This window comes from Chrysemys picta, chromosome 24 (genome assembly GCF_011386835.1).
Source record: "Chrysemys picta bellii isolate R12L10 chromosome 24, ASM1138683v2, whole genome shotgun sequence".
NCBI lineage: Eukaryota > Metazoa > Chordata > Testudines > Emydidae > Chrysemys > Chrysemys picta.
In genome coordinates this window covers 8319976-8346412 of record NC_088814.1, presented here as the reverse complement: position 1 = coordinate 8346412, position 26437 = coordinate 8319976, and the positions used below count along the sequence as shown (strand labels likewise).

The window sequence follows — 26437 nt, the reverse complement described above, 5'->3', positions numbered from 1 at the left end:
CCCTCTGTAGGGATCTCTCCTTGTGCTAATGTCTCTGTGTATTTCGACTCCCTCCCCTAGTGCGTGTGGCTAGCAAAGTACTGCGGATCCATTGCGTGGAGGTGGCGGCGGCGGTGGGGAGGAGGTTGGTTTGATGGCGCCACTTTAAATTGAAATCTTGCACAAGGGCTGGAGCCTTTTGTGGCTTGTTTATAAACTTGAACGACCGCGTATGGAACGTTTCTAGCCCGCTTATTCGAATGCGGCGGACCCCAAAGTTCCAAAATCGAGTCCTGCATTGCCGCCCCCAGTTCCATTCACACTCCCCGCCCGTGTGTGTTGCCATCTCTGTCACGTGGCTGGCAGTCATTGTGGTGTGGTGTGGTGTTGCTGCTTGTACGGTGTGTACCATTATATACTGGCTTTAATCTGAAGTCTGTCCTCTCAAAGAAGCCAACCCAAAGCTATGCCTTTGGAAGAGACCAAAGGTGATAGGGGTGTTTAAGATAAAAAGGAAAACAAAAAATAAAACAAAAAACGGAGTTTTCAAGTAAACAGAAGAAAGTTGCATAATCTCCACCTTGCATAATTTTGCATGAGGAGCTTGTCCCTTCACAATAACATTAGAGCCAAATGCACAATTCAGTATGAAAAGTAGTAGTGGGGTATGTGTGTAAACGTCTGTCACCCTCTCATGGTTTTAAATGCAGAAATTGATTTATTTATAAGAGGTTTGTGTACAGGCTTTCCCTTCTACCCATTTAGACCATACAGTGGTCTATTTTCTGACATGGATTTGATCAACTAAACTACAATAGTTGAACGTTTGGGTTGCGTGTGTCGTTATTTTTAATTTTGGATTGGTGAAAATTCTTTTCATTCTTTTCTAAACAGTAGCATATAAGTGTATTCACATTTTTAAACACTATTCTGTTCATGACTGTCTGATAAGAGGTTTAGAGCATTTGTGGTGCTCGATTACAAAGAATTTGCTTAGCATTAGATTTGCTATGGATCTTTTTAAAGGAACTTCTTTGTATCTTCCGTAACAAATTTGCCCATTCATGTTTCTACAAAAAATTAGGAAATAAATATATGGGGATATACTTATTTATTTTATCTCATAGAACTGGAAGGGACCCCGTAAAGTCATCGAAATACTCTTTTTAAATTGGAGCATAGTCTCCCCTGCTAATAAAATCTATATACATTTAAAGTTTGGCCAGTTCGTTTATATAGGAGCTTATGTACACCACCAGTCTGAATGGCAAACAGAATTGTAATTTTCCATAAAACTGGCCATGGTACGTGAGGAATTGCTGTGTGTGTTTTGGATTTTTTTTGTCTGACCACTACATTTTGAACAGTTTGGGCCATTTTCTTGCTAGCAGTTACATCACATCATGTGATGTGTGCTATGATGTGTATTTCTAAAAATAAGACTAGGTAAAAAGCCCATCCTCAGGGAAGTTAAAATGTGTTGTGAAATTGGGAAAGTACTTTAGTCATAACACTTTTTGACTAGTAGTAAGCTAACTTTTCTTTCTGGACAATCCAGTTGATATACTAGTATAATTTAAGCACACCCACTTCCCCTTCATACCCTGTAACTTCTTAAAATTCAGATTATCTGATTTTCTCCCCCCCCCCCCTTCTGCATATAATTACTTTTTTAAAGATTTAAAAAAACCCACCCACCATTGTTTTCAGAGGGGAATGTATAATGCCAGTTACCCATTGTGTATATTCTCCCCTTAAGCCCTCCCATACAACATGGGAAAGGTATTATGGGTAGTGACGATGCCTTGTAGACTCTTAACCACAAATTTATTAACTTAAATATAAAAGATGTTGACCTCTTGACTTTTTAATTTTTTTTTTATTTTTAAGATGAGAATAGTTGCCTGACTTGATAGTGGGACCTCTTAAGGTAAACTACAAGCAAAGCCTAATTTGGGAGAAGGGGCTGGGGGAATTTTTTTCCTTAACTGTACCATCGCAGTGGGATCACTAAATCCATATTAGGCCCTGTCTACGCTGCAAACTAAGTCCCTATTACGGACTTAATTACAACGCAGTTAAAGGTGACCTGGAAAAGGGGGAAGGATGGAAGTCTTATGTTCTCTCATGCTTTTTTTATTATGTGTAAAGAATGCCAAAAAGGGGTGAGAGAACTGTTTTTTTGTTATTGTGGTTTCTGTAACATTTTTTCAATACCAAATGCAAGCAAAGTCCACCCTGGAAGATTATGGTGGCCAGAGAATATCACAAAAGTTGAGTAGAAGCCAAACGATTTTTGTAAAGGAGAAGTGACTTTAATCAGTTTTAAAACTGGGTTTGTTAACACACATAATTCCAACACCCAATGAACACTTTGGACAAAGCATGTCTTCGGAGTTTCAACACCTGATCCTTTCATTTAAGAGAACTGACAATACATATGCTTTGTGTTTTCCCCCAAGTAGTTCACCAGCGAAGCCAGGGAGGATCAGGCTTGATGGACTAATAAGGTAAATAAGAAATAAAAATATATTCAGGCATTCTTCATGCTTGCATCCTAAAGGCAGGTGGATAATGGAAGCCACATCAATGTTGCAGGGATTATGCCTTATACTTTATATATAAAATAAATAAAAAATTTGGAAGGTGTGCAAATTAAGTGTTTTGCTATCATGTACTTCAGTGCTGTCTTACCTCCCACACCCTTTTTTTTTTTTTTTTTTTTTTTTTTAAATCAAACCCTGTGTGGCTATGTGATTGGGACAAGCTGTTGCATCAGCTGGGCCTTAGATGACAAACTATCATTAAGTTAACTTTTTTCTGGATATTAGGTAATGTGCTGGCTCAACCAAATAATACATAGTTTCTGTGTATGGTTCTTCATGTTCAGAGTTTTTGTAGTCTCATTAAAAAGTGTCTCAACACTTGCATGATCAGAATGGCAGGTGATCTGTGAAGTACAGTTTCCTTTGTTGTATTTTATAAATAACATTTCCTCAGTCATAAAGTCTTAAAATACATTGTGTATCTGGAATGCATGTCCAAAAACTTTTATTAGAATTCTTCTCCTCCCCAAAAAGAAAATCCTCTCCAGACTCCTGTACTATTGTTCGGCTGTATGGTTAAGGATGTAATTTTGAACTGCTTTGTTATACAGTTAGGAAAAAAGGCTTCCTGTCTCTTCTCAGTTGGACAAAGAGTTGCCACACATCAGGGTCCTGGTGATGCAGTTGCTTAGTGTATTATGCCATGAGTATATTCTCTTCAAGGTACATTCAAACTGAGACATTGGGGTGGGGGACAATGCAAATAGCTTACTGCAAAACTGTTCAGACTCCAAGAAGAGATGGAAAACATAAACTTCTCGTAACTTGTTCCTCGGCAAACTATAATTTAAGTTTAAGAATAAAAGCAGAAAATTAAAATAGAAGTTCTGATGGTTAAGGAGGTCTAATACTAAAGAGTAGAACTTGGGCACTGCTCTATGTGAACCCAAGATGAAAATATCTTACTTTTTTACACGATTGAGAACAAACACAGAGATTGGAAAAAGAATAGCTGAAACAAATCTAAAGAGAGGAAAGGGTACTTATTACAGGTTTGTTCAGACCTGTTTGACCATATCTTTGACCAAGCTCCTCAGTTTAGACTTGTTGCTGCAGAATTACTTTTTCTCTCTCCACCAGCTCTGCGAAGTGTTGAGAGTGGTGAAAAGTGTTTTGTTTAAAATAGCTTTATTGAAATCTGTTTCTTTACTGAAAACTGATCCAGACTTTAGTCAAGCTAGTAGCATGAAGTCTGTTATGAACTCGGTACTAAGTTTTATACCAAACTTCATTGAGTCCCCTTCATGATTTTTATGCCCTCTTATTGAGGCCTGCAGTGACATAGCGAAGCAATGAATATGAGTGGAAAAGTTCTGTTCAACTTTCTTTATTTCTCTGCCTTAGAAATGAAAAATGACAAACCAGTTACCACGTGGTAACTGTGGCTTGTCATTCACACACTGTAGGTTCCTTTTATTAGAAGAAAGTGCTCAGCAGCCTAGCCTTGGAATTTACTCTCTGTTGTTGTTGGATGCTGTGATGGAGATCCCCCTGAATTGCTCTCTTCAGTGTGAGATCCTGAGCAGTTATTAAAGCTGAGACCTATTGGCTGTCTGGCAGCAGTTTGCTAAATTAAAGCTTTTGGATCGTGGTCAGGATAATGGGTGTACTGGATTATTGATTCATTATAGAATAAGACCTGTAAATGCCCAAAGAGAGGTTGTATAGTTTAGTGGATTGAGCGTGGGGCTAGGAGCTTGTGTGTTCTAGTCTCTCTGCCACTAATTTTCCATGTGACATAGGGTAAGTGACTTCAACTGTTTCCTCGCTGGTAAAATGATGAAAATATGGAACTCCCTCCCAGGGGTGTTAAGGTTTAGTTAGTTAATGTTTGTACAGTGCTTTGAAATGTAAAGTGGTCTATGACAGACACACATTTTGGCAAAATATTGAAAGTTAATGTTAATATTTTGACCCTAGCACTAACTCAAAAGAGCATGAGTTAAAGGAGGTGTTACTTTAACTGCAGCTATAGAATGTGTACAACAAATCTGAATGTTAAAACATTAAGACTTTTTGTTCCTACTTACCTTATCTAAGTCCTGAGTTCAAGACTCTTTCCTTGGCAAGTTGCCCAGAATATACCTAAAAGTACAGGAAAGCTCTGTGCATTGTGGGTTTGTGGTGGAGTTTTCTGTGGTAGGGGGAATGCCAATCTTTCCAGTTGTTTTGTAAATACAAGAAGAGCTGAGTTTTCAGATACTTCGTTTATACTTAAAGCATTTTTTTAAGACCATTCTGTTGCTTACATTTCGCTTTTCCGTTTGACTCTTGAATGCGGCTTTGCTCTGAAGAGTGATTCCCTCATCCCTTTTTAAAAGAAGGATAATGTTGGGGTTTCCATATCAAAGACTTCATATCAAACTAGGTCACTTTGCAAGTAAAAGTTAATTCTTGTACATAACTGCCAGACTGCAAACTTCTTCTGGGAAGTGATAGTCAAGCTTGTTTTTTCCTTTTTGTACGTCTTTTTGTCTGTAATTAACTTTGTGTAGACCAAATTATGCCATCAGTGACTCCTGTGCAAGCCCTGTTGAGTACAGAGGGGGGTAGGCAGGTATGACAGATGATGCCATTTGAAGACCGGAGCTGCATAGGTGCCATTAAGATCCATAATCTCTTTTTTAGGATCACTATTACTAGTGATGCTTGAGTAGGAAAGAGGCTAGGTTGACTTTCAGACTCAAGAGTTCATTTGCAGGCTTGACTCCTTTTATGTGTAAACTGAGTACGCACAGTCTCAAATCTTTGAGGCCCCACAATCTAATTATTAGTCACTTCAGAGCAGAACCACTCTTTAATATGAGTGTTTTATAACCTTCCATGAAAGACTTAAATCTCAGCACTCATTAGAAGACACTGGTCCTTTAAATGTACATAAGGGATGTTGTATGCATATTATAAGTGTCTTGGTTCATGCATAGATATCTACTTTTAATATCGTGACTGCCAGAAATCTTTGGGAGATCTGAGATTTTTAAAACGATAGTATTTTACAGCATGGCAAGCAGTTTGCCTATCATATATGATGGTACAACTAGTCCATCCTATGTGTTGTCCCATTGTTTTCTTAATTAAAGCTTTTTGAGAGTTATACTTGTAGAAAAGATGCCTCTAAATTGGTAATCATTTTCTTTCCCAATTACAGAATGTTGAAAGATGACAAGATATTCAGTATTAATATTTAAACATTGCCATAAGTATGGACTGCTGTAGACAAGTAAGACTGGTTCCTGCTCTGAGAAGCCTACAGTTAGTTTGGGCATAACATGGGCCCCTAAGAAGTTGAGAGGTAGAGGGGAAGCAAGAGACGTTTATGTAGCACATGAATGTGAGGTTATTTGATTTTAATGTATGTTGCGCTCCTGTGCATGTAAACTACTTAGTCTACAAATATTGCTAGGTTTAGGCTTTTGTTTGTGCCTAGTGGAAATCTTGGCTTTCCATCACTGACTCCCATTCCCAAGTAAAGTAAGAGAATTTTGAAGAGTAAAAGAAGATTTCCTGGTGAAGAAGTTAGGGAGTAATATGGGAAAAGATGGAGGCACCTTGTGGAAGGAGACCTCAGGCTGAGCATGAAGGCTAGTGAAGTTTGCATGTGGTTGGACAGAAGATGAGGCAAGGCAGGAAGAGGTGAACTTTTGCAAGTGAAGACCATGAGTTTAAAATTTTGATACAGGAGCTGCAAATCCATCCGAGGGCTTCTAGCATGACGATGGATGATATGGCAGGGAAGGAAGATGACTTTGGCAGCAGAGTGTTGGATACATGGGAGAGGGATTGTAAGTCAAGAGTCAAGTAAGGCAAGTAGGAAGAGGTTGCAGTAGTCTGGATAGCAGGTTACCAAGATGTGGATCAGGGTCTTGATGAATTGGAAGGGGCAGATTTTGGAAATGTATAGAGGAAGGACTTAAGGCATGTCTACACTTAAAACACACTTTAGTGAAGACACTACCTATGCGAACGGGAAGGGTTCTGTTGGTATAGATCAGTGGTTCTCAAACTTCGGTATTGGTTATCGCTTTCACAAAGCAAGTCTCTGACACTATTCTAAATGCTGGAGGCGAAGCATGGTTTGGGAGTGGAGGCTGACAGCTTGCCGCCTCCCCATGTAATAACCTCATGACCCCTGAGGGGTCATGAACCCTGGCATAGATACTCCTCCACCTCTTCCATCATCCTAGCACTGTCTACACTGGGGATTAGGTCAGTTTAACTGTGTCACTTGGGGTGTGGATTTATCACACCCCTAAGTAATGTAGTTATACCAACCTAATGTCCTAGTGTACACCAGGCCTTAGTGGGATCCTGGATATATCGAGGGGGGAGGATAAAGGGAGGAGTTAAGGAGAGGAAGGAGTCAAAGACTTTACCAAGGTTATGAGTCTTGGTAGAAAATACCACTCTCCTCTCCACGATGAAGGGTGGGGAGAGGTGAATTTATTTCAGCTGTGTAGGATTTGAGGTTGGGGTGGATCATCTAGGAAGAGTTGTTTGTAAGATAGTTGCAGGATGGAGAGAGTGGTGATTCAAGTCATTAGAGCAGATCAGTAACCAAAAAACCCCAACTTCATTAACAGAGTTAAGGTTGCCCAGTGGTATCTTATGTCTTCTAGAACATTGAGCTCAGCTGAACGCAAACTCTGAAAACCAGGAAACAAAGGGCATAATTTGAAGGGGGAACAAAAATGGTGGGGGGTATGGAAGTTTGGGGGAGCAGAGCTTGAAGCCCCGTATATTCCCCACTGCACAGCTATGACTCCCTTCTTTCCTCCTTCACTGCTCTAACCCCTTTTCCCCCCAAGTTCTGCTGCTTTGAGAGAAAGGGTGAGGCTGGAGACCCTTCGCCACTGCTGGTAGCAGCATGGGTAAGGTGGGGGAGTTCTGGGTTCCTTACCCTTGTTTGGGGAAGCAGAGGAGACATGGGGCAAAACTTCTGAAAAGAGCCTCTGCAGAATGCGGGCAGAGAGCAAGGAACATACTATCTGTCTGAAAATTGCCAAAGGTAAGGCTCAAATTCACAGAGCTTGAGTGCAACTCAGGTTCAATGACCACAGCATGTTGCTTTGAGCCTCCCAATTTTTATGACAGAGATACCCACTTGGGCCTCAACAGTAGTCTTGCTGCATGTGCACATACTGCTCTTTTAGTCCAAGTTGTGCCAACTTGGAGTTACAAACTTTACCCTTAACTCTTTCAATATTGCTTCCCCAAAAGGTCAATGGCTGCAGTGCAATAACTTAAAAAAAAGTGTCAAGGGGGATAGCAGTTTGGGGACGATTAGAGACATACGTTGGAGCCCAGGTGTGTGCAAAACCTCCCCTAATGAACAGCTGACTTTTTAGGGGGACTCAGGAACTCCTGCTCAAAATTGGACCACTAACTTATGCCATACCGCCATGAGTCACAGCAAACTTCACGATATTGAGTCACCATGTGAATTTTAGACCACTTAGTATAGACTCATAGGACTGGAAGGGACCGTGAAAGGGCATCTAGTCCAGTCCCCTGCACTCATGGCAGCATCTAGACCATTCCTGACAGGTGTTTGTCTAACCTGCTTTTAAAAAATCTCTAATGATGGAGATTCTATGACCTCCCTAGGGAATTTATTCCAGTGCTTAACCACCCTGACAGGAAGTTTTTCCTAACATCCAACCTAAACCTCCCTTGCTGCAATTTAAGCTCACTGCTTCTTGTCCTAGCCTCAGAAGTTAAGGAGAACAATTTTTCTCCCTCCTCCTTGTAACAATGTTTTACGTACTTGAAAACTGTTATGTCCTCCCTCAGTCTTCTCCAGACTAAAGATTGGAAAAAATGGGTTTGTTCCCTCATAGGTCATGTTTTCTAGACCTTTAATCATTTTTGTTGCTCTTCTCAAGACTCTCTCCAGTTTGTTCACATTGTTCCTGAAATGTGGCACACAGAACTGGACACAGTACTCCAGTTGAGGCCTAATCACCGCGGAGTAGAGCGGAAGAATTACTTCCCGTGTCTTGCTTACAACACTCCTGCTAATACATAATAGTTAACTTTTAAACTGAAACTAAACCCTCAACCTTAACTATAGCAGAGCTGCTGCTATAATGTTGTTCATGGAGATGGCGTGGAGGAAATACTTGAGAGCTCTGAGATAATATGTACTGCTCTGTGTTGGGAGAAGTAGTTCACTAACTCTCTGTTGCTGTATCTTAACAATTACTGCTTTGATATACTGCAAAAGCTAAGCAGTATCTTCTGCTGACAACACAAGGGCCATAAACAAGGTGGATGAAGATTGTTTTTAAAAATGAATTTGTTACTTAAAGGTTCTTTCAGTTGTCTATATAATACTAGTAATGTGACTCGGTGGCAGAGAAACCATGATATCTGCAGCCTGGACTACTAAGAATTTTAAATGTGCCATCTATAGGCCAAAAAATTGGTCCTCTGAAGGAGAAAAGATGATCACAATGTATTGGCTTTTTTATTTTATTTTATTTTTTTAAATAGGCAAATTTGGGTCTTATCTAGTCTTTCCTGGAGGACTTGAATTATTAGGATTATGAATTGCAAATACGACAAGAGTATAACTTAAACATTTTGAGGAGAGGGACTTCTAGTCACTGTTTTACTATTTATTTATTTATTTTATTTATTGCAGAGGAGGCGGGAGTGTGAACATCTGAGAAAGTTAGGGGAAAAGATCCTTTGTATGTAAGTGCTTTCACCCCTTCAATTGAGGACTGAGAGCACCTACCTCTGTATCTCCTCAGCCAGCAAGAACAAGGGAGAAGAGGTTTGATATTCCAAAAGTCAAAGAAGCAGGAGCTCCACCCCTCTCTTAAGGCAAAACCAACCGTCTTTTTCCTTGAAGGTCATCTTTAAGGAGGGAAATGTTGGCTGAAATTTTTGTTTCAGATCTATCACTAATAACTCCTATTAGCTATTACCTTTGCTCATTGGAAATTTTGCAAAAGAATAATTGTATTAAAATAAAACTTTTGCAGATTACCTTTAAAAGAAATTGGAGGCCTCTTAAATTAGTGGAACGAAGAACGGAAAGTGTATTTATTGAACAAGGAGAACTTGGAAACATTTTGTAAATCTTAGTTCCGTCCCTCTTCTTTCCATTCCTGCTGTAAAGCTGGGGGTAAACCTAGGGCATGTCTAAACAGATATGCGTTGGTTTAATTTGTGATTTTTTTTTTTCCCCCAAATAGATTTAGTTAGAAATATGAGTGTTCACAGATTTATGTTAATTAGGTTTAGTTTGGTTTCGATTTAAGTTGATTAGGAATAGGTTTAAAATGCACAAAATCACTTTGTATTAAGAGTAATTTAAGAGTCCATGCAGGTATTTACCCTTATTGAACTTAAACTGGTGCAAGTTTGTGTGTAGACAGAGCCTTGGATTTCCATGGTTAGGGCCCAGTTGTCGTCGTCGTTTCTTTCTTTTCTATTTTATTTTAAATTATCTCTGGAAGATGTTAAGTGTGTATGTAGGTTGATACCAAGATCAGGCTTTCAGATGCTGTAGTAATGGACCCAATTAGATTAGTGTACCTACTTTTTAGAGAAACTGAAAAGCAGAAGTGTGAGTGAATTTATTTGACAGCAGTGTTTATGAATAAACAGCTGATCTAAATATTCAAGTCTCATCAGTAAAGGCCTGGGTAGGGAATTTAATAGAAGCCTTCTGTAGTGAAGCCGCTTTTTCTATCCACAGCCCATCTTCACTACAAGTGGAGTGTTTGCTACAACTAGAATTGTAATCTGCACATTGAGTGCATTGAAAGCATTTGGCCCTGTATGTAGGGAGTGAAACTAGGTTTATTGAAATCTGTTGTTTAGTATGGGGTTAAGAACACAGCTGGGCATTGCCCACACATAATGGATTGCACATTTATTTAAAAAAAAAAAAAAAAAGTAAAATAGGCTCTGTTCATTCTAGGTAAGCAAACTACACAAGAAACAAAATACTTAGCCCTGTATGCACAAACCGTCAAGGACTTTTTTATTCTAGGTGGATAGAGCAGTGGACTGGAACTCGGGAGGCCTGGGTTCTGGTCCCAGCTCTGCCACTGGTCTGTTGGGTGACCTTGGGCAAGTTGCTTTCCTCAGTGCCTCAGTGATATTGATCTGCTATGTAAAGTGCTGTGAGATGTATTGATGGAAAGCACTGTATAAGAGCTAGGCATTCAATACAAATGGAGTTTAAAGTCTGTTTAGTTTAGGCTCTAGAGTTGGGCTCATCTTAAAGGAGAACCCCCTTCCTCCATCAATAGAAACGTTTCTGATTTTTGTTTTCAATATTATTTGTAGCCATTTTAGTCCCAGGAGACTAGACACACCCTGTGGGTGAGGTAATAAATTTTAGCTCAAAAGCTAGTCTCTTCCACTAATAGAAGTTGGTCCAATGAAAAATATTACCTCTCACACCTTGTCTTTCTCTGTTTTTTCTCAGTTTACATTGAAAGGTTATTTTTAGGTGAATAAAACTTCCCAGCAGTTCGTATAACGTAAACACTGCAGCATACTTCTACTATATAGCAGAACTAGAAAGCAAATCAGAAACAGGTTATTAACAAAACTAATTTTAGCTCTAGATGAGTAAAGCATAAATGAGGGCAGAGGGAAAGCAAACTCCAAAAAAAAAAAAAAAAAAAAAAGTAATCTTAATCTAAAATGAAATCAGTAACAGGTACAGACATCTGGGGTTTTTAAAATACTTTTAACATCATTATTCCTTGTCCATTATGGGTGGCTTCCATTGTGATTGTAACATTAATTATTAATGTAAACTGATGTACAATTGAGGGATTGGTTTATCAGAGATAAATATTTTGATTTAGGATTGCTCTGAACTTTTCACTTTTGCTCTTAATGTTAAGTATTGAAATACAATACAAAAGCAGTGACGTGTTTATCTGCAGCATAACAATAGAAGACAAAGCAAAAGCTATAAAAGATCAACTAAATTGTTATAATAGTCCTGCACTTTCAAAAATGTGTAATAGTGCTGACAAATCTTAATGATTAAGTAAATGGCTAGTTGATCAGAAACTTCTGTCAGTCTTAGGAAGAACTGCAAGATCATTAAGTAAAATGTCATCAGTCACTCTTTTGTTAACTCCTATTTTCTCTTGTGAGTTGAATGTTGTTACACTGTTAGTGATTTTATTACTAAGTGGGGAAGTACTCTATTAAGGTGGGTAGAGATGAAACTCATACGGCAAGAACTTAGGAAAGGGAGAGACCAAGTAAACAGCTGATTTCAGTGTGCATCCTGTAGTGGGGGGGGGGAGAATTTCAGACAGCCTAAACTACTGTTAGTATTTTTGTTTAAATCTTGAATTTGGAAAACCGCTAGTTCCCAAGTGGATGAAACCTGAAAGGATCTAACTTTCCAAGGTTTCCAAGAAAGCCACTGGGGTTGTTTTGCTAGATAGGAATGTATTTTTCTACCCACTGGGAGTCAGTGTGGGTGGAGACTTATTCCACCCAAAGCCATGTCCACCTATGCTAGCAAATTTAAGCAGTAATTTACCACTGATGCAGCCTCATTAGTAGAAGTCATGGTGGAAGCTATAGTGTAGACATAGCACAAACAATCTGTATGTATGGTGGGAGGAGTATATATGGCAGTTAACTTATTTGGGGTGAGAGGAGGATGTTTCCATACTCTGCATGGAGAAAATCCCACCCACAGAGCTCTGAGGAATTTAAAAGTAGTATCATCTTGTGGTTAAGGCACTGGACTGGGACTTGGGAGATGTGGATTCAATTCTCAGCTCTGCCACAGACTTCCTGTGTGATCTTGGGGGCAAGTTACTTAACCTTTGTGCTTTAGTTAAAGTGTAAAATTGAGATAATTCTTGTCTGTTTACACTGTAAACTCTTTGGGCCAGCATGCTCTTACTGTGTGTATATAATGCCTAGCATGGTGGGGAATCTCTAGGTGCTAGGATAATAATTTGGAATTTCAGAAGTATACTGAACACTAATAGAATATTTTTAAAAAGTGCTCAATGTTGGCCTAACTTTGCTCTCCCTGAAATCAATAGTTTCATTATTGATTTGAATAGCAACAAAGTTAGGCAAACATGGAGAGCTACAGAATGCTCAATGGGGGGAGAGATGAAAGTTCTAGAAAACAAAAGCTTGGCCTTGTAACTTCTCCTGAAGTCTGGTATTGTCTCAGTTTTGCAGATGTGGAAACTGAGGCACTGGACGAAAGTGACTTGCCAGAAAGTTCTCCTTGAAAATTGGTGTTTCAGAACCAGCACCGGGACGTCCGTTTTTCTGATTGCTAGTTTTGCCTTCAGTCCACTAGACCATATTTGCTTCTGTTATATTGCAGTGTTGCAGACCATGGGCCCAGGTCTGTCTCTCAGATGGCTCATCAGCATTTTGTTTACTATTTATCTGATTCATTGACTTTGCTTTCTTTTTTTTAGGCTGTCCTCAGGCGAGGCAGTAAGAGGCAGTGGAGCTGGCCTCGGCACTGGGAGAGGCTGGAATTCCTGTCTCTCTGTGCTGAATGGCTGCGATGGCGCCCGCTCTCACTGACGCAGCAGCTGAAGCTCACCACATCCGGTTCAAACTGGCTCCCCCATCCTCCACCTTGTCACCTGGCAGTGCCGAGAACAACGGCAACGCCAACAACATCCTTCTCACTGCCAACGGCACCAAAAGGAAAGCCATTGCTGCAGAGGATCCCAGTGTAGATTTCCGTAATAACCCTACCAAGGAGGAGCTGGGCAAGCTGCAGCCACTGGTGGCCTCTTATCTCTGCTCGGATGTAACATCTGTTCCTTCAAAAGACCCTTTGAAGCTACAAGGAGTCTTCAACAAGCAGACAGTTCTTAAACCTCACCCTCTCTTATCTCAGTCCTTCTTGAAAACAAGCGATCTGTTGGGGAGACAGCCAGTGTTGGAGTTTTCTTTGGAAAATCTAAAAAACATGAATACTAGTGGTCAGCCACCTCTTCCACAAGCACCTGTGAATGGCTTGGCCAAGAAATTGGCTAAAAGTACCAATTCAGACCATGAAAACTCCAGTTCACTTAATGGCGGGAAGCGTGCTCCCCTCTCAGCCACCCTCCAGGGTGTTGACTCTAACACTGCAGGGGGTTCTGAATCAGGGGACTTGAAGACGGGTTTGACCAATTGCACTCTTCCACACAGAAGCCTTGATGCTGAGCGCACATCTCCATTTAGCAATAATAGCACTGCAAACAATTTGTCGCTTAATTCTGCAGCGCAGCAGCGGGTGATTGAAGGAAGCAGTGGAGAGAATAGATTATCTGGTGTAGATGCACATTCTGATTTTGGGAGCGGCAAGACAGAGGAGCAGAAGTCTCCTCTGTCGGCTAGTCTCTTCAGTGCCATGGACTCCGATTTGAGGACAAGGGCAGTGTTACGGCGGCAGGCAGACATTGAGAACCGTGCTCGCAGGCTGCAGAAACGCCTGCAGGTGGTGCAGGCCAAGCAGGTAGAGAGACACATCCAGCAACAGCTGGGTGGCTTCTTGGAGGAGACTCTGAGCAAACTGCCAAACTTGGACTCTCTGAGGCATCGGAGCCAGCTGATGCTCACCCGCAAGGCAGAAGCAGCCTTGAGGAAAGCTGCAAGTGAAACAAGTACGTCGGAAGGACTAAGCAGCTTCTTGAAGAACGACTCTATTTCAGAGGAACTGGAGAGGTTTACAGCCAGTGGGATGGCCAATTTGAGATCCAGTGAGCAAGCATTTGATTCGGATGTCACTGAGAGCAGCTCAGGAGGGGAATCTGACATTGAGGAGGAGGAACTGACCAAAGCAGAACCAGAACAGCATCATGTACCACTGTGAGTAATGCTGAAACTTTGCCTAATTCTGTTGGGGTGGGGTAAGGCGAGAAGGGATAAAAAGGTGCATCATCTTTGATTTAAGACCATTTCATAGAAGGAAGAGGTAGTATTAGTGTGCGTGAAGTTTGGCTTGCTTGAACTGCATAATCCTGTCTTAATTATTGCAGGGATTGTCGTTTATAATATATTTCTGTAAGGTGCAACTGTATGTACAGTATTATGACATATGACAGTGGTTCTCAACCAGGGGCACACGTACCACTGGAGGTATGCCGAGATCTTGCAGGGGGTACATCAGCTCATCTAGATATTAGCCTAATTTTACAAAAGGCTACGTGCAAAGCACTAGCAAAGCTAGTATTAACTAAAAACTCCATACAGACAATGACTTATTTATATTGTTCTATATACTGTCAGTGTTTCTCAACCTGGGGGCTATGATTTATTTTACAAGTATATGGTAAAAATGAGAAAGTAAGCAATTTTTCAGTAATAGTGTGCTGTGACACTTCTCTTGTGTTTTTATGTCTGATTTTGTAAGCAAGTTTTTAAGTGAGGTGAAACTTGCGGTATGCAAGACAAATCGGCATCCTGAAAGGGGTACAGTAGTCTGGGAAGGTTGAGAACTACTGACATTTGGGATCTAAATGAAGGTCTCTTCATGAAGTTAGGGAACTAGGACTAGTTAAGGCATCTAGAGTGTCCATACTTCAAATCCAGTACTGCAGTCTGTGTAATTTTTTTTGTCTAAAATTGCTCTTGGGTTGGATCTGCCCCTTCAAACTGAATTGTTCTACTGTGGCAATGGAGATCTCGCTCTTCACATTCTTAGCCAGTAGTGTGTAAAAGATGGCCAGGATGATGTATTTATGTATCTGACATAGCATATTCAGGTTCTGCAGAATCTGTGTGTGTGTGTTAAAGGAAAGCATTTAGCCCTGAAAATATAATGTGAAAAGTATAAATTGCATTGTTGTAGACAGCCTGAAACAATAGCTCTGAGAGCTCTGAACTCCACCTGTTCCGTGTTAATCTCATTGGCTGTCAACATGTTGTAAGGCTGTATAGTTAATGTGGACGTTAACTGTAGTCATTGCTGGCCGTTTAAGCAGATGGGAGGGATTGGGAACTGATGAAGAAAAAATGGGGAGGGACAGGAAAGGAGTACAGAAGGAGGAGACAGTAGGGGTAAAGTAGTGCTTTTTCCTAAAGGTTGACATTTTCCCACTCAAGTGATTTCTGAATGTAACAATAAGGTACTAACCAGGTAATGAAGGCTATATTGTAACCTGGTCTCTGTGCATACTTTCTACTGACATCAATAAGAACAGCCATACCGGGTCAGACCAAAGGTAGGTCTAGCCCAGTGTCCTGTCTTCCGACAGTGGCCAATGCCACATGCCCCAGAGGGAATGAACAGAACAGGGAATCAAGAATTGATCCATCCCCAGTCGCCCATTCCCAGCTTCTGGCAAACACAGGCTTAGGGACACCATCCCTGCCCATCATGGCTAATAGCCATTGATGGACCTACCCTCCATGAATTTATATAGTTCTTTTTTGAACCCTGTTAGTCTTGGCCTTCACAACATCCTTTGGCAAAGAGTTCCACAGGTTGACTGTGCGAAGAAATACGTCCTTTTGTTTGTTTGTTAAACCTGCTGCCTATTATTTTCATTTGGTGACCCCTGGTTCTTGTGTTATGAGAAGGAGTAAATAACACTTCCTTATTTACTTTCTCCACGCCCGTCATGATTTTATAGACCTCTATAATATCCCCCTTTAGTCATCTCTTTGCCAAGCTGAAAAGTCCCAGTCTTACTAATCTCTCCTCACACGGAAGCCATTCCATACCACTAATAATTCTTTTTGCCCTTTTCTGTACCTTTTCCAAGTCCAATATATCTTTTTTTGAGATGGGGTGACCACATCTGCATGGAGTTTTCAAGATGTGGGTGTACCAGGGATTTATATAGAGGCAATATATTTTCTGTCTTATTATCTAACCCATTCTTAAAGATTCCCAACATTCTGTTTGCTTTTTTGACTGCTGCTGCACGTTGAGTGGATGTTTTCAGAGAACTATCCACAATGACGCCAAGATCTTTCTTGAGTGGTAACAGCTAATTTAGACCCCATCATTTTATATGTATAGGTGGGATTGTTTCCAGTATGCATTACTTTGCATTTATCAACACTGAATTTCATCTGCCATTTTGTTGCCCAGTCACCCAGTTTTGAGAGATCCTTTTGTAGCACTTCGCTGTCTGCTTGGGACTTAAATATCTTGAGTAGTTTTGTATCATCTGCAAATTTTGCCACCTCATTGTTTACCCCCTTTTCCAGATCTTTTATGAATATATTGAATAGGACTACCGTAGTCCCAGTACAGACCCCTGGGGGACACCACCATTTACCTCTCTCCATTCTGAAAACTGACCATTTATTCTTACCCTGTGTTTCCTATCTTTTAAACAGTTGCCAATCCATGAGAGGCCCTTCCTTCTTCTCCCATGACAGCTTACTTTGCTTAACCTTTGGTGAGGGACCTTGTCAAAGGCTTTCTGAAAACTTAGGTACACTATATCGACTGGATTCCCCCTTGTCCACATGCTTGTTGACCCCCCTCAAAGAATTCTCATAGATTGGTGAGGCATGATTTCCTTTCACAAAAACCATGTTGACTCTTCCCCAACAAATTATGTTCATCTGTGTGTCTGACAATTTTGTTCTTTACTATAGTTTCAACCAGTTTGCCCGGTACTGAAGTCCGACTTAATGGCCTATAATTGCCAGGATCACCTCTGGAGCCCTTTTTTAAAAATTAGCATCACAGGTCAGGGAAAGTGTGGGCCCTTTACTCAATAGGGGAGGCAACCTAGTGACAGAGGATGTGGAAAAAGCTAATGTACTCAATGCTTTTTTTTGCCTTTGTCTTCACGAACAAGGTCAGCTCCCAGACTACTGCACTGGGCAGCACAGTATGGGGAGGAGGTGACTAGCCCTCTGTGGAGAAGGAAGTAGTTCAGGACTATTTAGAAAAGCTGGATGAGCACAAGTCTACGGGGCTGGATGCACTGCATCCCAGGGTGCTAAAGGAGTTGGTGGATATGATTGCAGAGTCATTGGCCATCATCTTTTAAAAACTCATGGCGATCGGGGGAGGTACCAGATGACTGGGAAAAGGTTAATGTAGTGCCCATCTTTGAAAAAGGGAAGGAGGAGGATCTGGGGTACTACAGGCCAGTCAGCCTCACCTCAGTCCCTGGAAAAATCATGGAGCCGGTCCTCAAGGAATCAATTTTGAAGCACTTTGGGGAGAGGAGTGATCAGGAACAGTCAGTATGGATTCACCAAGGGCAAGTCATGCCTGACTAACCTAATTGCCTTCTATGATGAAATAACTGGCTCTGTGGATGAGGGGAAGGCAGTGGACGTGTTCTTCCTTGACTTTAGCAAAGTCTTTGATACGGTCTCCCACCGTATTCTTGCCAGCAAGTTGAAGTATAGGCTGGATGAATGGACTACAAGATGGATAGAAAGCTGGCTAGATCATCAGGCTCAACGGGTAGTGATCAATGCCTCCATGTCTAGTTGGAAGCCAGTAGTAAGCGGAATGCCCCAAGGTTCAGTCCTGGGGCCGGTTTTGTTCAATATCTTCATTAATGATCTGGAGGATGGCATGAATTGCACCATCAGCAAGTTTGCAGATGACCCTAAACTGGGAGGAGTGGTAGATAGGGTAGAGAGGGACCTAGGCATATTAGAGGGTTGGGCCAAAAGAAATTTGAGGTTCAACAAGAACGAGTGCAGAGTCCAGCACTTAAGACGGAAGAATCCCATGCACTGCTACAGACTAGGGACCGAGTGGCTAGGCAGTAGTTCTGCAGAAAAGGACCTAGAGGTTACAGTGGATGAGAAGCTGGATGAGAGTCAACAGTGTGCCTTTGTTGCCAAGAAGGCTATTTGTATTTTGGGCTGTATAAGCAGGAGCATTGCCAGCAGATCGAGGGACGTGATCATTCCCCTCTATTCAGCATTGATGAGGCCTCATCTGGAGTACGGTGTCCAGTTCTGGGCCCCACGCTACAAGAAGAATGTGGAAAAATTGGAAAGAGTCCAGCGGAGGGCAACAAAAATGATTAGGGGGCTGGAGCATATGATTTATGAGGAGAGGCTGAGGGAACTGGGATTATTTAGTCTGCAGAAGAGAAGAATGAGGGGGGGATTTGATAGCTGCTTCCAGCTACCTGAAAGGGGGTTCCAAAGAGGATGGATCTAGATTGTTCTCAGTGGTAGCAGATGACAGAACAAGGAGTAATGGTCTCAAATTGCAGTGAGAGAGGTTTAGGTTGGATATTAGGAAAAACTTTTTCACTAGGAGGGTGGTGAAGCACTGGAATGGGTTACCTAGGGAGGTGGTGGAATCGCCTTCCTTAGAGGTTTTTGAGGCCCAGCTTGACAAAGCCCTGGCTGGGATGATTTAGTTGGGGATTGGTCCTGCTTTGAGCAGGGGGTTGGACTAGATGACCTCCTGAAGTCCCTTCCAACCTTAATATTCTATGATTAGGTGTTCTCCAGTCATTTGGTACACAAGATACAGTTAGTAGTTCTGCAATTTCACATTTGAGTTCCTTCAGAACTCCTGGGTGAATATCATCTGGTCCTGATGTCTTATTACTGTTTAGTTTATCAGTTTGTTCCGAAACCTCCTCTAATGACACCTCAGTCTGCCACTGTTCAGATTTGTTATGTAAAAAGAATGGTTCAGGTTTGGGAATTTCTCTCACATCCTCAGCTGTGAAGACCAATGCAAAGAATTCATTTAGTTTCTCCTCATTGGCCTTATCGTCCTTTGAGTGCTCCTTTAGCATCTCGATTGTTCAGTGGCCCCACTGGTTGTTTAGCAGACTTCCTGTTTCTAATGTACTTAAAAAACAACAAAAAATTTTTTTTTGAGTCTTTGGCTAGCTGTTCTTCAGATTCTTTTTTGGCCTTCCTAATTCTATTTTTACACTTCATCTGTCAGAGTTTATGCTCCTTTCTGTTTTTCCTCACTAGGATTTAACTTCCATTTTTTAAAGGATGCCTTTTTGCTTCTCACTGCTTCTTTTACTTTGTTTAGCCACGGTGGCACTTTTTTGCTTCTTTTACTATATTTTTTAATTTGGGGTATACATTTAAGTTGAGCCTCTATTATGGTGTCTTTAAAAAGTTTCCATGCAGCTTGCAGAGATTTCACTTTTGGTACCTTTTAATTTCTGTTTAACTAACTTTCTCATTTTTGTGTCGTCCCCCTTTCTGAAATTAAATGCTACAGTATTGGACAGGGGTGTTTAAATTTAATTATATTATGGTCATTGTTACCAAGCAGTCTAGCTATATTCACCTTTTGGACTACATCCTATGCTGCATTTAGGACTAAATCAATAATTGCCTCTCTTGTGGGTTCCAGGACTAGCAGCTCCAAGAAGCAGTCATTTAAGGTGTCAAGAACCTTTCTCTGCATCCCTTCCTGAGGTGACATGTACCCAGTCAATATGGGGATAGTTGGAAACCCCTCATTATTATTGAGGTTTTTTATTTTTATAGCCTCGCTAATATTCCTGAGCATTTCACAGTCCCTGTCACCCTCCTGGTCAGGTGGTCAGTAATCTATCCCCTACTGCTATATTCTTATTATTCGAGCATGGAATTACTGTCCATTGAGATTTTTATGGTACAGTTTGGTTCACTTAAGATTTTTGGTTCATTTGATTCTATGCTTTCTTTCACATATAGTGCCACTCCCCAATCAGCACGACCTGTTCTGTCCCTCCGATATATTTTGTACACTGGTATTACTGTGGCCCATTGATAGCTTCGTTCCACCAAGTTTCTGTGATGCCTATTATATCGATATCCTCATTTAATACGAGGCACTCTAGTTCACCCATCTTAGTATTTAGACTTCTAGCATTGGTATATAAGCACTTTAAAAACTGGGCCGGGTCCACTAGAGCTGTCTAAGTGTTTGTGCCTATGAGTGTTCAGGAATTAAACCTTCAGACACTTGGAGAGTCGGTGTTGTCTATGCTGGTGATCTCTGAGTGTCTTTGGGGCAAAGTGCCTCTAGCATTTGATGAGGTTTGGCTAAGTGTTAGAGCCAGAATTCTATAATGCATCCTTGAGAATTATTACACTGTCAGCTGAATGCATATCTAAATCCCATTATGCTTGTGTTTATTTGGACCTGATACCTCTTAGCATTATCAGAACTTAGAGCCATTAGGACCAGCTGCCTCCTAGAATATCATTGGCACGGTCCCATTCTTTCCTCGGTAACGTGGAGCTCCCTCCAGGATACAGGGCTGAATCTCCACCAATCATCTGCCTTGGGATAAGCCAATGGAAAACTTTTTTTTGTTTTTGTTTGTTTAAATGAGCACCCAAAAGTAAAGGGTTTTGAAAGTTCTCTGTGTATACCCAGTTTTTGTAGCCTGCTGAATTTTTCTGTTGTAGGCAGGCTGGGGACGGCTTTTACCCCAGCTGTTCTCCAGTAAATTGAATTGTGGGACTTGAGCATTGTTCAGTGGGCCTACAGTGTCACTTAAATCCCAAAACACTAATTTCCACCACCCACACTGCCATCCACTGAGAATGGACATGGGGACCTTATCGGGAAGAGATGTAGCAGGAAATCCAGCCCTTCCTGGTGAAGACTGCTATGGAACTTGTCCCATCAGACAACACAGGAAAGGCGTTTTCTAGGTACTTCCTGAAACTTTGGCCCATCTGCGACCTCTCAGATCTTAATTGGTATCTCTAGAGGAACACCCCTGCCTGTGCTCTCTGGATCTTGCTGATGCTTACAAACACCAGAAATATCTTGGTCTAGAGGGGAAACAATAATTCTAACTTCCTGCTCTGTCATCAGCTTGATATATTTTCATGAAATGCTTGTCTGTAGTCATGGCCTACCTGTATGTCTTGAGTGTGTGTGTGTGTGGTGGTTCCATGTCTGGCTGGTCAAGAACATCACTCTGGAGGGTGCCAGAAGATCACTTCATGTCACTACCAGTGTGTTGCAGTCACTAGTGTTCTTGGTAACTATGCAAAGTGTACTCATTCGTTCCTAGTTAGCAACTGGAGTACGTAGGAGAGCTGCTAGATGTAGCTTAATTCAAAGCCTTCCTGCCTCAGGAAACATTCCAGTACTTCACCTATCTGGAAGAAAGGATATGTAAGAGCCAGCAGATGATTGTTGGAACTATGTTACAAATGTTGTATCTTACATCTGCCACTGTATTCATAATGCCCATGCCATGGAACCATGTCAGATTCAGATGGAAGCAAAAGTATCACACGGGGACTCCTTTGCATTGCATCTAGCTGATGGTTGACTTCTGGGCCTTTCTGGCCTGGTGGCATTCCAGAAACAATGTCCAATTAGGAATGGACTTTCAAGCACTGCCCATTCAATTCGTGCACTGCACATAAGGACTCCATGCTCAGAGAATTGGCTCTCTAGGAGTAACAGATGCACAGTAGTACTGTGGAGAATGATAGTCCTGTATCACTGAAGGACCTTTAGGAACCTGGTAACCTAGAAAGTGGCTCTGTTTCAAACGGACAGCCAGGCCATCATTTACTTCTTCATAAACCAGCAGGGAGACGCTGGATCACACCTACTGTATCGGGAAGCCCTGCAAGTATAGGCTTGGTTTCACAAGATGTTGCTAATTTCTGTGGATCTGCCAGGGAAGGAGAACACATACGGGCAGACTGAGTTGATCGGAGGTGGCCTCTGAACTGAAAAACACCAGATCGAGTTTTCTTTGCACGAAGACCATGCTATCCATTCACCAAGAGTAGGCCTCTTTTATATGCATCTTCAACAGTATTTCTGACAGCAAAGGTCGGGAGACACACAAGCGTGGTGATCCAAATATCTCCCAGACCTACCTGTCTTGGTCAGTAGGTCCTCTACACTGTTAACAGTGGCCAGACCTCATCCCAGGAGACTGTGATAAACCAATTGTGGATGATCACTTGGAATGAGGGCACCTGGCTCCATTTCCAACCTAGAAAGCCTGCTATCTAGCATCTTGGTTTCTGACATAGTGGAGATGTGTAGACATGTCTTTCGAGTATTTGGCCCATGTCATCCTGATATCTCGAGCTGCTACTACTAGAAGGACTTCTAAGTGGGAGAAGTTTTGCTGTGATGCATAGAGTTTCATGTGGCTGCTTTACTTGCCTTGCACAAAAGCAGATTACTTTCTTCACTTGTCTGTCTTCAAGGTTCATTTTGCAGTTTTTTTGACCTTTCATGAGCTAGTCAAACATTGACAATGCCTCTGTAGTCCTTTGGATACATGTGGGACTTCACTGGAAGGCGCTCAAACTTAATCCCTTTTTTTGAGAGAGACTAGTGTGATCCTGACTAAGGCAATGAAGGCTCTTTTTAAGCTCAACTTCCTTGCTTGGAAAGTACTTCCAGCCTTTAGAAAATGATCTTTGGTTTCTAGTGACTAGGTAATCTTGTACCAAATCTTACAAGGATCAGGCAATACTCTCTAGTCATATCACTTGCAAACTGACACAAAGATGTCCATCAATAATAATTGAAATTCACAGTTAAGCAAAGTAAAGAAAAATGCTTGTTGAGAATTTGAGTTTGATTTAAGGATATTTGTATATTTTGACATGTGATGTCAATTTGTGTGGTTGTGGGGTTTTTTTTTATGGTTATAAAGCTCTAACTCTTCTTGAATCTGTGTCTACTGATCCCAAATTATTTAACGCCTATAATTTCCCACAAATGAAAATTTTAAATTGATCAAAACTAAAACTTAAAAAAAAACATCAATATCCATCAATTATTTTAAAAAATCAAATTCTGTTTCTAACTGAGGAAATTGAGGCATGAAATGGTAAAATTCTCATGGTGACCAATTCACTAGTAGAGCCAGGAATTGAACCCCAGATCTTAACTCCTTGCCCAATGTTCCCTCCACTGGAACATGCTGCCTGTGCTTTGAGTTATTGGAGTCTTTCTTTAAGTGGTGGTGAATTTCTTCTTTCATTGAGTGTTTTCCTACCAGCGAGAGATTCTCAAACCCAAATGCCCTTTTGAAGATGGAATTTTTCTACGTACCTGATGTTAAAGATCTCTGGGGGCAGGTATGAGTCTGCTTGAAGCAACTAAGAAATTCCACTTAGCTCTTCTTCCTCTGGATCAAATTTTCTCAGTAATGGTGTTGCCCAGAAGACCATATCCAAAGGGCTGCCTAATAGGATTTCTCATGGCTATGACATTGTGGTGTACAATTAAAAGCTATCAAATCCCATGTTGTCTGCAGCTTAGCCGCTTCCACTGCCAGCCAGAGGCAGGATTGAAAATCATTGTTTTGTGCAAAACAGCCACGTATTTTCATTCTGTTTTGCAAAGTTTTTAGTTTCTTCCTACCTATTCTGTTTTGGTTTTGGCCTCATATGTTATCACTGTGTGGATGTGTTTGCAATTACTTTACTAGGAACTTCTCTAAAGCTTATCTATCCCATTTCTATAACGTGTGGGGGGACTACTGCACAGATGGTGGTTTGCTGGAGAATTGCTGACCTTATAATACTGCTTCTGACAATATTCTCAAATAGGATTCTCACTTGCCTAGTCTCTACTTTTCAGAGTTTGAGGGGGTTTGTTCTGGGTTTGCTTTCAGGTGCTTGCATAGCCATTCCTGGTCTGGAATAATGGACTCCCCTATCTTTTTTTTTTTTTTTTTAAGTGAAAGTCGAGTAAATGTAGTGAAATGTTTAGCAAAACTCTTGCTTCCTTCTCTTGAAAGGAACTGGTGGAATGTTTGGGGTCATTGAGGTACTAGTGACTGACTGCATATCAGTAGGGCACAGCTCTTGAGCCTTGTTTGTGTTGGAGAGGCAAGTCCTAGATGTGAGAATCCTGCAGGAAGGTAAGTGATTGTTTTTTTTTTTTTCTTTTTTTTTTTCTTTTCAGTCTCTGCAGAAACAGGGATGTCTAAAAGAACTCTTAAAACATTCTTCAAAACAAGCTTGTTATAATTTATACAAGCAAGCAGAGCTTTGCACAGATCTTGAATAAAGATTGTTTGGTGCAAACATACTGAAATGTCCCCTCTTTTTTTCTTGTACAAATTACCAGTGTGTAATTACTGTTTAGTTTTTCCTAAGGGTTCTAGTTTTCAAGGTGAGAATTGGCTTCTAGATGATAGCAACATATTTATGAAAAGGGCATTCTGGAGGAAATTATGGCTCATCTCCTATGTATATCTGGATTTTCTTTAAGCTATGCAAGTCTTCATTTGTACTGTCAAAAGCTGTAAGTTTGGAATGGGAGACCCAGTGCTGAGTTGCTTTTAATTTAAACTCTGAAGTTGTGCTGCTTTTCTGCCCTGCTTGAAGCCCACCTGTCTGAATGAGTGGGCTGCAATTTCTCTTGCTTCCAGAGTTCAAAATAAAATTAGTAATTCAGAGTTTTTTGGGAATCACTGTCCAGTCTGTGCTGCTTTTAAGAGGATCTCTAACAAGCACTACTATCTACCAAGGCTATGCATGGCCTGGAATCCCCTGCTCTGGTACCATGTTCAATTGCTGTGAGGCTCTCTTAAGCCATGTCTACACTACAAAGTCTGATTCAAGTTATGTTGACATATAGCTGCTGAAGTTCATGCATTGCTCAGTCACGTGCATACTTGGCTGCTTGCATTGGTGCTGCATGTACTTACCTGCAGTGCTTGTTGATGCAAAGTACAGTGTACTGAAGGTAGGTATCTCAGTGTGCCACCTGCTGCTGTCCAGCACAGTGCCTTTTGGGAAACTTTCGTGATGTGTTGTGATATAGAAATTAGTGCCCAGGAATTGCTGGGAGTTACGGAGTCCAGTTCCCAGCATGCAACGTTCTCCATTCCATACAGCCATCCATTTTCCATAATTTGTGCACCCTTCTTTAGGAATTCCCACAAACATGCGCAGCACTTTTCAGTGTCTGCCATCTCTGATGGAAGCATGGAGTCTGCAGAGCTCTCTGCTGTTCTCATGAGCGTTGCAAATACAGGATGCGATATTCTCCTTGTGCATTCGCAGGAAGTCCTGCAACAATGGGGGACATGATTTCTTCAAGGACAGTTTGAAGGACACAGTGAAGAAGATTTCAAGGTTGGTGGCGGTCACTGAGCAGCTGCAGACCCTGCAGCACCGCTTCTGAACCTGAGAAATGAGCACTGACTATAATGCAGGTTTGGGGCAGTGAGTAGTGGCTGCAGAACTTTGGATCCTGGATATGTGTGCTGAGCTTGCTCCAGTCCTTCAGTGAAGGGACACCAGAATGAAAGCTGCATTGACTGTGATCACCACTCACTTCTTTGCTGTCTGGAAGCTTGCAGTGCTGGATTGGTATCTGTCAGTAGGAAATCATTTTGGAGGTGGAAAATCCACAGTGGGGGAGTGTTGTCATGCAAGCGTGTAGGGTCATTAATAGAATCCTAGAAGATTAGAGTTGTAACAGACCTCAGGAGGTCATCTAGTCCAACCCCCTGCTCAAAGCAGGACCAACACCAACTAAATCATCCCAGCCAGGGCTTTGTCAAGCTGGGCCTTAAAAACCTCTAAGGATGGAGATTCCACCACCTCCCTAGTAACCCATTCCGGTGCTTCACCACCCTCCCAATGAAATAATGTTTCCTAATATCCAACCTAGACTTCCCCCACTGCAACTTGAGACCATTGCTGCTTCTGTCATCTGCCACCACTGAGAACAGCCGAGCTCCATCCTCTTTGGAACCCCCCCTTCAGGTAGTTGAGGACTGCTATGAAATCCCCCCTCCCCCCCCCTACTGTTCTCTTCCGCAGACTGACTGACCCCAGTTCCCTCAGCCTCTTCTCGTAAGTCATATGCCTCAGCCCTCTAATCATTTTGTTGCCCTCCACTGGACTCTCTCCAATTTGTCCACATCCCTTCTGTAGTGGGGGCACCAAAACAGGACACAGTACTCGGTGTGGCC

The 26437-nt window shown here is 41.5% G+C and overlaps 1 protein-coding gene across 18 annotated transcripts in view; it reads left to right on the top strand.

The window, feature by feature from the left end:
- Positions 1-26437, top strand: part of KANSL1 (KAT8 regulatory NSL complex subunit 1) — a 174000-nt gene that overhangs the window by 15878 nt on the left and 131685 nt on the right. For all 18 annotated transcript variants that reach the window (XR_006176063.2, XM_065577376.1, XM_065577372.1 and 15 more), the window contains one exon: positions 13025-14414. Coding sequence is in view for 13 of the 18 variants with exons in the window: in XM_065577376.1 (XP_065433448.1) it covers positions 13108-14414 (1307 nt within the window). In the remaining 5 variants the exon portion in view is untranslated. The remainder of the gene's footprint in view (positions 1-13024; positions 14415-26437) is intronic.